The sequence below is a fragment of the Myxocyprinus asiaticus genome, chromosome 22 (genome assembly GCF_019703515.2).
Source record: "Myxocyprinus asiaticus isolate MX2 ecotype Aquarium Trade chromosome 22, UBuf_Myxa_2, whole genome shotgun sequence".
In the NCBI taxonomy this organism is placed as follows: Eukaryota; Metazoa; Chordata; class Actinopteri; order Cypriniformes; family Catostomidae; genus Myxocyprinus; species Myxocyprinus asiaticus.
The window spans coordinates 10,651,510-10,664,171 of record NC_059365.1 but is presented as its reverse complement, the minus strand read 5'-3'; the positions used below and the strand labels follow the sequence as shown (position 1 = coordinate 10,664,171).

Below are 12,662 nucleotides of genomic sequence, written 5' to 3'. Positions count from 1 at the left end.
AAACAATAATGTATTAAATATGACAAAGTTTATGCAGAAAGTGAATATAAACATTTACATTCAGTTTGTTAACAGTTTCCTTAATTGCACTACTACATTTCTTTCATTGTAAGTCAAGTCATCTCTGCTTACTTTTGCCTGCAAGATCTCGGGGTACGCACAGAAACCGTTTTTTCTTTTTTTTTTTTTCCAGAAACCATTCCATTCTGATGACACTGAGAGAAGTATTTTTACATTTTCTTCAGTATGTGTAGCATTCATGTAACTAATGGCTAAAGCATGTCAAAAAGACTAGAGGCTGTTCAGACCAACGCAGTGCAACAAACCCAGAAAGCACATGTACGACTCAGAGAAGTCTGTTTTAGATCTTTTCATCTGGAAAGCATCTAACATCTGGTAAACATCTTAAAAAGATCAGATTTTTAATCACTATTAATCATAAACGTCTCAAAACATTTGCTGAATGTCTTATTGACATCCGAGACATACTTATTGACGTATGTCTTAAAGATAAAATAGACATCTTCCAGATGTAAACACACATCAAATAGATGTCTGGGTGTTGTATGTGTGCTATCAGGGAATAGAGTATCCACAATATTCTCAGTGAGTCCACTGTATTTCGCAAGGTCGGTGGAATTTCCGTTTGGCTAGCGGAAGTGCGATTGGTTGGCGTTTTGTGTGTAGCAGGTCACTGCTTGCTTGCGTGTCATGTGGTTAGATTCTTGCTTTTTAAATGTTGTAAAATGTCTAAAAAAATTCCCGGACAAAGTGTGCAGTTAATGGTTACCCTAATAATCAAGCGAAACTAAAGTTTTGTCTAAAACAGCAATGTTATGATCAGAAACCACACGCAAAGCAAAGCGCTCCAGTTCCAGATGCTGCTTCTTCCATTGGCTGCCTACAGAAGGATTGAATTAGGAACATCTGTTTGAAAAAGCTTGGAATAATTTGTTTGTGTGCTCTTTTCAATTTATTGGCAAGAAGTCAACAGCGGGGTTTACTTATATTATCCACCGTTATAGTCCGGCAACGATAGACGACCAGAAACGAAGCACAATGAATTACATATATAAACGATAGCATTATTGTGCTAACAGGTGTGTGTACATGTGCTAAAAGTTCATTAGACATTTTGAGAGTTTGTTCATTTCTATTCAGCATCTTTTTTTGTGAATGCTTCACATGTTTTGAAATGGCATTATTACTGATGAATAAATGGAACAGTGTTTTACCTGAACTGTCAGTGAGTGTGATGATGTTTTCAACTGTTTTCATGCTGTGACGCTGAATGGATAAATTCTATAGTGAAAGTCCATAATTATTAGATGAGACATGTACAGCAGTGAGATGTTTTATCATGTTTGAAATGAACTGTATTCTGATATTCCTCTGCCCGGCATTTTTCCTTCCTGCAATTCACTTTCTTTTGAGTGTCTTTGCAGAATGTGTTTGTGTTCCTTTAAGGGAACAATACATTCAATCTATTAACAGGATCAGTTGCTCAGTCAACACTAAAACATTTAATGTAGGTTATAGCATTTAGATACAGATATTGTATGTAAGCTAACAATTATAAAGCTAGACTGACCTTTCTACACATTCATCTCCCACAAAATAATTGTATTTTATCCGAAAAACGGCAGCATAACAGTATCATCACCTGAGTCCTGTAATACATGAGCATCCTGCTGTCTGGACCTCTCCTGTATCTGCAATAAGTACATTATCTCAGTACAACAAACTCTTCAGGTTCTGACTAGACCAAATATATGCTTTATTTTATAGTAAAAAAGGACTTAAAGTCGCTTTGGATAAAAGCGTCTGCTAAATGAATAAATGTAAATCTAACTAGTAACTTTGTAATCAGATTACACCCAACACTGATATACATTTTGCGACCAGAAAAAAGGCACATTTTCCTTAAGGGGTGCCTTTAGCCCCATTGTACCCTATTATTTCTTTCCACGATATCTAAAGTTATTGTGCAATATGATTTGTGCTAGTGAGAAAGACCAGCTCTTAATCCAAACACAATGAACATGATTCCATGCCTATAGACAGCTATAAACTATATGATTAACTATATGATTAGTGGTTATACTTAAATTTGTATTTAAATACATCAAGTTCCTATATTACACATGGGACTGTGTGTTATCTCACAGAAGTGTGTGTATGTGAGTGTACCCATACATGGAGAGGTGGGGTGAAGAATGGGAGGGGAGGAGAAAGAGAGGAGGGGAAAGAAAGCAAAAGAAAGAAGGAGAACAGAGAGGTGTCTAGATCTGAAGAGCACATCTCCACAAACCCTGTCCTGCAGTCCACTCGTCACAGCCAGGTAAGTGTGAGCTTCTCAGATTGCATGCTTGTGTGTGTGTGTGTGTGTGTGTGTGTGTGTGCGTGCGTGCATCTGTGAGTCTCCTGCACCTATGTTGTCTGCTGTGGCAACGGTTAAGACAAAGCTTGCATTTCTGGATCTCTCCTTTCCTTCCTGCTGTCTCTATACGCCGACCTTCCCACACTCTTTTTCTGTAGGTCTGATGTTTCTTTGAGGAACAATTCCCCTCTCCATAAATGATTTAACACGTGTGCCTCTCTTAACAGTTATTTTACTGTTTCCTCCTTTTCCTTTTTTCCCCTTCTCATTCATTTCTCAAACTCTAAAGTCTGTCTGTGTGGTTTTGTGTTTGCATGAAATTGCTCAAAAATTTTCACCCTTTTCTGCAGCACTGCGCCTGCATAGTAAGTTTAATCTCCCTTTCCCCCTCTAAGTGGCAAAAAGCCGCAAGCTCCTTTCTTTGGCACCTTTCCGTCTGCCCTGGTTTTGATGTGTCTCGTTTGTGCTGGGAGCCGAGAATTGCCTTTCTGTAGGATGTTTGAAAATATGGGTGCCTTTTGACACCACATTTGAGAGCGTAAACAGAGAGAGGCTTGCTTTAGGTCAGTGTCAGGCAGCATCTGCAACCACTGACAAGTGCAGCTACTGATTTCATTAAAGCGATAGTTCACCCAAAAAATGTAAATTATGTCACCATTTACTCACCATCAAGTTGTTCCAAACCCAAAATGACAGCTTCAGTCAATGGTGAATGAGACTAACATTATTCCTAACATCTCCTTTTGTGTTCCACGGTAGAAAGAAAGTCATATGGGTTTGGAACCACGTGAGGGTAAATGATCATTTTTGAATGAACTATCCCTTTAAATGAGAAGATTTTAATCATTCTATTGTAAAAGCCTCAAACAAGGGAATACAGAAAATGTGTTCCTGCAAGTGAGGGACTTGGTTTTGAATGCTTGCATAATGTCAACACTTAACGGCAATCGACAAATGTGTAAAGTTGTAATTATTGTCAACAGATGTCTTGTGGAAACATTGAATTCACCGGACACAGACAACACAGACATACAATGCATTGGTCACTTTCTTACGAAGAACAGATTTGTTTGTTTTGAGGACAAACAACGTGAAGGATTGTAGAGTGTGTGTCTGGTCCTTGCATTCTACGATCAAATGGCACTTTAGATTTTCTGAAAGATGCTGAAACCGTATCTGTCAAATATTTCATAAATAAGGACTCTGAGAGTTGAAGAAAGAGAATGAAACGGCAACCGCAAAGGAGTGCACGCACAGCGCTCTTGGTCATAAGATTTTATTTATGTCCTGTTGAACCTGCGGTTTAGCCTGTTTAAAACAAGAGACTCAACCCTGAACGGAATTCATTAGACATGAGGTCATTTCAGATGACTCAATAGCTCTCTCTCCTAATAGATCTTAATATATCTGTTCATTATGAGCACTGTTATAACCCCATCTACTGCTTTATACAGTCATATGCATACGGGTTCAAAAGTCTGGGATTCCAAATCTAATTTAAACCTGGAAGTAAACGGAAAGTTTTGTATTTTGAACAATTTAAAACAAAGTAAAGTAAATTAGAAATATTTAAGATTATTTACTATTTCCTTGTCACTAATCAAATTAGCAAATTTATGACATTGACCATGTTAACTCATTTGTATAAAAGATTCCATTAAAGCACACAAGATGCCCTTTGGAATGTTCTCAAATCATGCTAGATAAAATGGATCATCAGGTTTTGCACAAACTTATGGAGTCCATTCAAACTTCATCCTGTTATTAAAGCAAAAGGGAGACTTACCAAATACTAAGACTTCACTCAAATTGTTATGCTGATAATATAATATATAAAAAGAAAAAAGCTGTATAAAATAAGCAATATGCAAGTTAGACTTTTGAACCCCACTGTATATTTATAAACAACCTGTCTATCCTAAACCTACATTAATGGCATTAAACTTTAACAAGCGAGCATAAAAATATCAGCTGCAGAGAGGCCGTAAGCCTGTGTCTTTGATATGTGGGGTCTGTAATCTGATCATGGCTCGTTTGAAACTATTGGGATCCAATGTTTGGGCCAGAGCAATAGTCTGAGCCTGCAGCGATGAACTTGTGCCCTTTGTCGCCTTGCCTCTTTATTATGGGATAGTGGCAGACGGTGCAGATCCCTGTATCTCATGCAGTCATGCTCTAAATCTTCCGCTGGAGTCTAATCCAGTCTTGCGTAACACACACACAATCATAGGCTATATGAGATGAAAATAACTCAGTCACAACAGGATTGCTGGTGTAGTGTTATTTCAATTTAGTAAAGAAAGAATCGTAAGCCTAGGAGAGAGGGAACAGGGTTGATGTGATAAGAAAATGTTGATTGGGGTGTGTGGTTCTGCTCAACCTATTCACCTCATCACACATGCCTTCAACAGCTGTTAATTGGGTTTTATTTAAAGCATAACGTAAGTATGTATTATGAAATAGATTTACCTTTGCAGGCTGTTCCCCTTTAAAGGGATAATTCACCCATTATTTACTCAGTAGCGGTTCTAGCTTGTATGGCACCCTGGGCGAAACACGCTTCAAAGTCCAAAATGCATATAAAGCAGCATTAAAGTAATCCAGTGGTTTAATCCATGTCTTCATAAGAAATATGATAGGTGTGGGTGAGAAACAGAACAATATTTAAGTATTTTTTTGCAGTAAATATCCACTTTCACATTTACTTCCACATTCTTCTTCTTTTGTTTTTGGTGATTTGCGTTCTTTGTGCATATCCCAACCTACCTTGCAGGGAGGAGAATTTTTGCTAAAAAAGGACTCAGATATTGATCTGTTTCTAGCCAACACTTATCATATTGCTTCTGAAGACATGGATTGAACCACTGGAGTCATGTAGATTACTTTTATGCTGCCTTTAAATGCTTTTTAGACTTTCAAAGTTCTGATGGACCTACAGAGCTGAGATATTCTTCTAAAAATCTTCATTTGTGTTCAGCAGAAGAAAAAAAGTCACATCTGGGATGGCATGAGGGTGAGTGAATGATGAGAGAATTTTCATTTTTGGGTGGACTATCCATTTAATGCTCATAAAGAAATGCTAGTTTGTGTCCTTTTCTGCTGATTGGACAGTGAGTGCAGTGTAATTTCTCTGGATGGCAGTCTTTCTTTAAAGGAATAGCTCACCCAAAATGGAATATTTCATCATTATTTATTTACCCTTATGTTGTTCTGAACTCATATGGCTCTCTTTCTTATGTGGAACACAAAATGAGATATTTTGCAGAATGTTCATGCTGCTCTTACAATGAAAGTGAATGGAAACTGGGGCTTTCTAGCTCCAAATATAGCAAAAAACTGCTATTAAATTGTACTCATGTTTGCATACGTTCAAACACGGCACGTCAGAATCAGAATGAGTTTCATTGCCAAGTATGCTTACACATACAAGGAATTTGTTTTGGTGACAGAAGCTTCCAGTCAAGACACTTTGTGGCAGCTTTAGTGACATCAGACGTCTTGCATGTCCTGTTATTGATGCTAAATCTTGCACAATGCGTCATGTTGTGCCATGTTTGAATTAATACAAACCTGAATGAGATTTGAGAGCTATACGGGAGGGGAAGATTTTCATTAAATAATGACTTAATGTTAGTCTGTTCCTAACACAAAGCTATTGTATGGCTTCAGAAGATTTTGAATAGAGCGCACATGTAACATGGACTACTTTTATGGTGCTTTTCAGTTATTTTGGAGCTTGACAGCCTCAGTTCCATTAGCGCAGACGTGGGTAGGGCGGCGCAGACCTGCTGAAATGCCGAAACTCATGAATATTAATTAGGTTATGCACTGATTATTTCAAATAGTCTTTCCTGTTTTGATCAAATAGTCACTCTTGATGACCCATTAAAGCACTTCAATAAATATTTCACATAATTAATTTGAAAACTTCATCCCTACATCTGCCACTGTCGGTCCTGGGGTTTTGTTAGTCTTAGGATCAAAGGAGTCATTTACAGGTGGGACGGGTGGGATATGACCCTACCACTTTTTGCCTCTTGGTGCTCTTTGACAATTTTTTTCCCCATTACTTTTTGAAATATTAAAGAAATGGAAGCCTAAGCGATAATTCTCACAGAGGACTCATAGTAGCATTATGTCATTAATTAATTAATTAATTAATTAAATTCTGGCATCTCATCCAATCATTATCTAGCCAATGCCTTATGAGGTCCCACAGCTGTGTGTCATTGCTCGTATGCTGCGTTACTTTCCCCCACCGCCACCCCAACACCACCAGTTTAGGTCCCGTTCTGTTGTGGGGTGGGGGGGTAGAGTAAATCCTCTAACCTGATGTCATCGCCTTCCGGCAGGTTCTGATGGTTCAAGCAAGAACCTGACGCCGTACCGTAGGACGGGGCTTATGTCAAGGGAAACTAATCTATAACTCATGTTATTCCATACTATCGAGTTCTCTGAGAGAAATTATAAGATGGATGAAGTTATCAAATACATTTTGTGAAATATTTATTGGAGAGCTTTAATTGGTCATCAAGAATGACTCTTTATCAAAACAGTAAAGATTACTTGACATCATCTGCACATAACCTAATTAATATTCATGAGTTTCACCACTTTGTGAGTTTCACAAAAAACACTCATCATAAAATAACAATTAAAAATGAAAAATTCCAGCACCGAACCACCACTTATTATAACATGCTTGAACGAAATGGAAACTCCTGCTCAAGAACTGGACATGCAAACATTTTCCTTTTACATTCCACTAAAGAAAGAATGTCATATGGGTTTGGAACGAAGGTGAGGGTGAGTAAATGATGACATGGGTGAACTGTTCTTTTAAGCTATTTTTCAAGTGGATTTTACTTAACTGATGTCACTTGGTTACATCAGTTTATTACAGTCTGAGAGTGTCTGTCTTTAAATGCACTCTGAACCTGAGCAAGCTAAAAATCTCAGATGCTTTCCTCCAACAACTCTGGATTAAGGTGTCTTGGTTCAGGATCCACTGTTATATAATATTCTCTTTCAAAACATATTTGCTGCATGAGTGGATCAGAAATATTGTAGAATAAATCTCTGAAATGTGATTGATGAATTAATTTTATTTGCACATGGCCGTTTCACTAATATATAATATAAACAAACTGTAAAAAAGAAAAAAAAAATCCTTAAAGAGAAGTTGTTCATGGCTAATGACTTTTCCTGCTCTTTTTTCTGACACAGATGATGTCATCAGAGATCCTCGTTCCTGGTTGGCTGCAGCAGCTGCTTGTCGTGCTCCTCAGGTTCACCCTTTCGTGTTCCACCACGGTGAACCTGACCAATGGGACGGAGTGCACAGCTCGAGGACCCGCCTCCTACATCCTGGTGTTTACTGGCCACTGGAGTCCACAGACCTTCCCGAAACAGTATCCCTTATTCCGACCCCCTGCACAGTGGTCAAAATTAATGGGTATGACTCCCGTGAAATGTGAGAATGTGAGTTTGTGGGCATTATCAGATGAGGTGAATTATCGACAACCCAGACGTAGGTTGCATTCGCGACACAATGTCTGGTCCTTACTGCAGCTTATTCTGTACAAGAACTGCCCATTTACACAGGAAGAGCTGCTTGACTGACATGGAAAGTGATCAATCACAGTTCATCTTTTTTTCTAGGTAGGCTACTGTTTAGGGCAGGTTTATTTGGTAATAAACAGACATGAAAAATAAATAAATAAATAATGGTGCAGCATACCCCATAAATGATTGTACAGAAAAATAGCGAAAAATGTGCAGTGAATCTGGGCCAATGACGTGATGCCCTTTTCTTTGGCCCAGATCAAGTAGGTTATTCCAAAAAATACATAAAAAATGGAATTTATTTTGATATTTTTTTCTGGGGCTTAAAGTAAGAAATGTCATGCAGTGTAACTGTCTGGAGAAATGTTGGCAGTAGTTGAAGTAGTGCAGAATAATCTTTTATTATTATAAAAAAATAAAAATAAATCTGTGAAACACTTTTGTTTCTAAATATTATTAATATTTGAAAAACTTTTGTCCACCAAATCAATGAATTTTTTTTTTTTATTTAGAAAATGACAAATGTTTTTCAAAATTGTATGAAACCAAACTAGACACAAAGATTGCATTTCTACAGTAATTACATTGCAGAAAATAAGTACAGACTATTTTACAGACATAAGAATACAAAGTAGAATATTCAGTTTTGATTGTGGATATCTATAGTTTACTTGCTACTTAGAGCCTCAAACAAAACTATAAATGTCTAAAAGATTTGATGTCACTAACCAGACAAACTATGGCAAATCCAGTGATTATTTCATCATCAAAAGTGCTCATTGTATCAACCCGGTACCTTGTAAACAAAACTCTGTTTCCAGGCGGACTGATATATACATCTTGAAAAGCCCTTACTTGTGGAAGTTGGTTCAAACCAGCCAATCAGATTAGCATTTACTAGATTGAGAAAGTGTTTTCCAGTTTTGTGGAATCAGTCGGTTAGCGAACTGACTGTGGGCTGAATGTCTCGTTCCCTGAGTTTGACCGCCGCTTCTCCAGTGATCATTCCACATGCTGTACGATGCTGTCAGGGATGAGGACATTCAAACTTGTCTTTCCTCACCTTACCGTATGTCAGGACACAGAGTATTCACAGCTGGCCTGTTAACCCTATGATCTGCCCCAATGACCCAAAACACTCCCCAAATTACATGTGACACCACCCAGCACTGTGCAATATGGGAGCAGGGCAGTCTAATGAGGAAAGCAGAAAGCGAGAGGGAGGTAGAAGAGAATAACTGTTGCCAGATGACATGAGCTGCCCTGTAGGTTCGCCCTTGTCTTTTATTCTCCTTCCATAAATACATGGCGTATGCAGCCAAAGTCCAGTGGTCTGCAATGTCCATTGATTTTAATGCGATCCCTGTGTGCTCGCATTTCTGAGAATCTGCTTTCTGGGTGTCACTGATATGTCATGACATGCCACCGCATGCCAGCCAAGATGAGCAGCAGACGTGGACAACCTCAGCCAAAACATTTACTACCCAAAGCTCTTGAAAGTTCAGGCTGCGGGTTTGGAGCACATAGATGATGACTGTGTGGTTTCTCCTGCCTCCTGGATGGCTTTCCGCCCCCTTTCTTTATCCATTTATCACATTTGTATCACAATTGTGTTGAAAACCAAAACATTTTTAATCAAATGAAAAGGTTGTGAATGATTACATACGTATACTGTGGCCCCACTGTATTTAAGAAAGGGATAGTTCACCCAAAAATAAAAATTCTGTCATCATTCACTCTTCATCATGTTGTTTCAAACAAAATATCAAAGAAAGTGGCATTAATTTTAAATAAAGACAGCACAAGGAACACTTTTCAAGCAAAACACAAAAAGAACAAAGAGAAATGAGTTTTTTTAAATGATAAACAAAAGATTTAATTTCCAAAATGAATACATTTAAGCAATATAGCATGAGCAAGAGTGCTGTTTTACTGAAAATCAGCACTTCTGTGATTCAGCCATAGGCACAAAGCCGCAAGTAATCACCATGCTGATATTCAGTACAACAGCATGTTTGAGAGTGCACTATTGCTTTATAAAAGTTCTAGTAACCTGTGTCTAGAATTTTAGACACAATATGGCCAGTTAATTTGTCTATTTTTATTATGCTAATTAAAAGAGTTTCAAATTAAGCTAAAGCAGATACTAACTGTTGTATTAAAAGTATTTGGACACTTTCTGGTTGTCAAATGTTAGTGAAACATGTCCATAGTCCAACTTAAGGGGAACTGACTTCATACATCCACTAAAAATGACCTTGACACCAGTCACTTAAACGTCATTGCATAAATAGCCAAGAAAAGTGAAGTTAGTTCTTTAGCATCTGCAGATGCCACTTTTGATATTTTGTTATCTATGCAAAAAAAGAATACCTCTTTAAGTGTGGCTAAAGTGTCTAATTACTTTTGGGGCCACTGTATGAACACTCCAGATAAATTAATAGAGAATTAGGAGAAAGACTAATGAGAGACAGTGAGAGAGAAAGGGAGGGAGACGGTTTTGGTTTGTGGTTTAGCTGACTGAGGTCTGGTCTCTCCAATTTTTCAGGTCCACATTTGCGCCAAGCCGGTCAGACAAGACGTGTAAATGTGCCAAACGTGCTGCTTGCCTTCCTGTCATTCTCACTTGTATCTTTTTCTTTCTCTCTCATTCTCTTGCACTTTTGCTCCCTGACTCAGAGGGCTGCCAGACCAAAATGGTTTGTAACTATGAAGAACGCAGTAGGACATTAAAGAGAAGCTGAAAGCATCATTTTAGCTCTTTCCTCTTTCAAAGCTTCTGTTATGAAATCAATCTCTAGCGGGTGAATTATCAAGCTCTTCAGTTGGCTTCTAGGCACATTTTGTATTTAATTAGTTATTATTGCTCTCACTTAGGGTTAAGGATTTAAAGCAAACCCCTAACTAGGGATGCACCGATGTGAAAATTTTTGGCCAATACCGATTTAAACAAAAACCTATAGGCTGACAACAATACCAATATTTTGCCACTTACCTTATTTTGTCAGGTTTAGTAATCGCACAAGCCCACATTGCAATTTCAATCTTACTTCAATCAATCATGCAGCATTAATGGATATCATACTGATATCTCAGAAGTCAAAGTCTGCTGGTTTCAAAGCATTTTGGATGGTTTCCCTCATCATGTAGCCTAAAGGGAAGTGCCGCTTTCACAATTGTCATGTCCGCTTATGGTGTTTTTTCCACATACCATGAAAAAGAGAATTAAAAATGTAATATTACATGTTCTTAGGAGTGTCAACCCTTCTACATACTGTGGCTTTTATTATATCTGTATTGTGCATTTGAATTCACTGAGTTTTTACAAAGTGTGTTACTAAATAATTATAAATAAACCATCTGTTTGGAGTCACGTGACACCATGCGAGAAATTCTGTGTGAACAGTGAGCTCTGCGCACTTTGCTAGTTTTAACATTATTCGATAGATTCGATACTCTGTTCCATAACTATTCTAGGAGGACAATATGTCAAAGAATTCAAAATCATCGGGCTCTGGAGACATTAAAAGACACTTACGTGCTCAAGCTGACACCCCCGAGAAGGCCCTGAGCCAGGGAGTCGATTTGGTCGGTGAAATGAGGGAAATTCTGCGAGAGATGTTGAACATGTCGGCAATGCTGATGAAGGTCGTTGCTGACTTGGAGGATCTTGCTGTAATATGTTGATCGATCACTGCCATGGAGACGAAATTATCTGAGGTGGTTACAAGAGTGGGGGATGTTGAGAAACAGATCGATTATCTGGAGTCATTGGAGGGGGAATTATCTGCTAATCCGCTAGCGACCAAGGTGGATTTGGAGCATTTCTTGGAGAAGCTGGAGGATATGGAGAACCATAGCCGGCGGAATAACATCCGAATCGTCGGAATTCCTGAGGCCGAAGAGGGTCAGGATATGGTGAAATTCCTGGAAGGGTTCTTTCAGAATCTGCTTGACATAGCAGGCCATAAGCTAGAAATCGAGCGAGCTCACATGGTTCCTGCTCGGCGACCCGCGGAGGGAGACAGGCCCCAATCAATTCTGGCTAAATTTCTGAGATCATCCAATAAAGATCTTGTGTTATGCGAGGCGAGGAGTAAAAGAAGGCTTTTTTGGAAGAACCACAGCATTTTCTTGTTCCCGGACTTTGAGAATTCAACAAGAGAGAAACGTGATCGATTCAAGGAATGCAAGAAACTTTTACATCAACGGAAGGTCGCTTTTGCACTGATGTTCCTGGCCAAATTGAGAATAGATGCTAAGGATGGCTGTAAAACATTCACATGCACACATCAAGTGATGTCCTTCATAAAGTCAATGGAGTGAGTAAGTTATTTTATGGTACTCACATTGCAGCCGTGTGGAATCGACTCTCTGAACATTCACTTGACTGTTCAAGGAAACCGAGAGCCCTTTTTGTGCTGGTTCCGCCTAGTTGGAGTTTGTTTTGTGGAGTAACACTCCTTTGGGAAAGTTTTGTGGATGAATCTTTTGTAAAAATCTTGGTCTTACAGATATTTGGAGACTTTTGAACCCATCTGGTAGGGACTATACATTTTTTTCATCAGTCCATAAGATTTACACTAGAATAGATTTCTTTTTATATCTAAGTCCCTCATTTCATCTGATGTTGACTGCTCAGCTGGAAACATTTTAGTCTCAGATCAAGCCCTGGTGTGTCTAGAGGTGTTGGCACATAAGGAGAAAAGGAAATCTT

The 12,662-nt window shown here is 38.5% G+C and overlaps 1 protein-coding gene across 1 annotated transcript in view; it reads left to right on the top strand.

The window, feature by feature from the left end:
• The first annotated feature begins 2,257 nt into the window (after positions 1-2,257).
• Positions 2,258-12,662, top strand: part of spon2a (spondin 2a, extracellular matrix protein) — a 32,685-nt gene continuing 22,280 nt past the window's right edge. Inside the window, exons 1-2 of the mRNA XM_051649572.1 lie at positions 2,258-2,341; positions 7,607-7,835. Of these exons, the coding sequence (XP_051505532.1) occupies positions 7,607-7,835 (229 nt within the window). The 5' untranslated portion in view covers positions 2,258-2,341. The remainder of the gene's footprint in view (positions 2,342-7,606; positions 7,836-12,662) is intronic.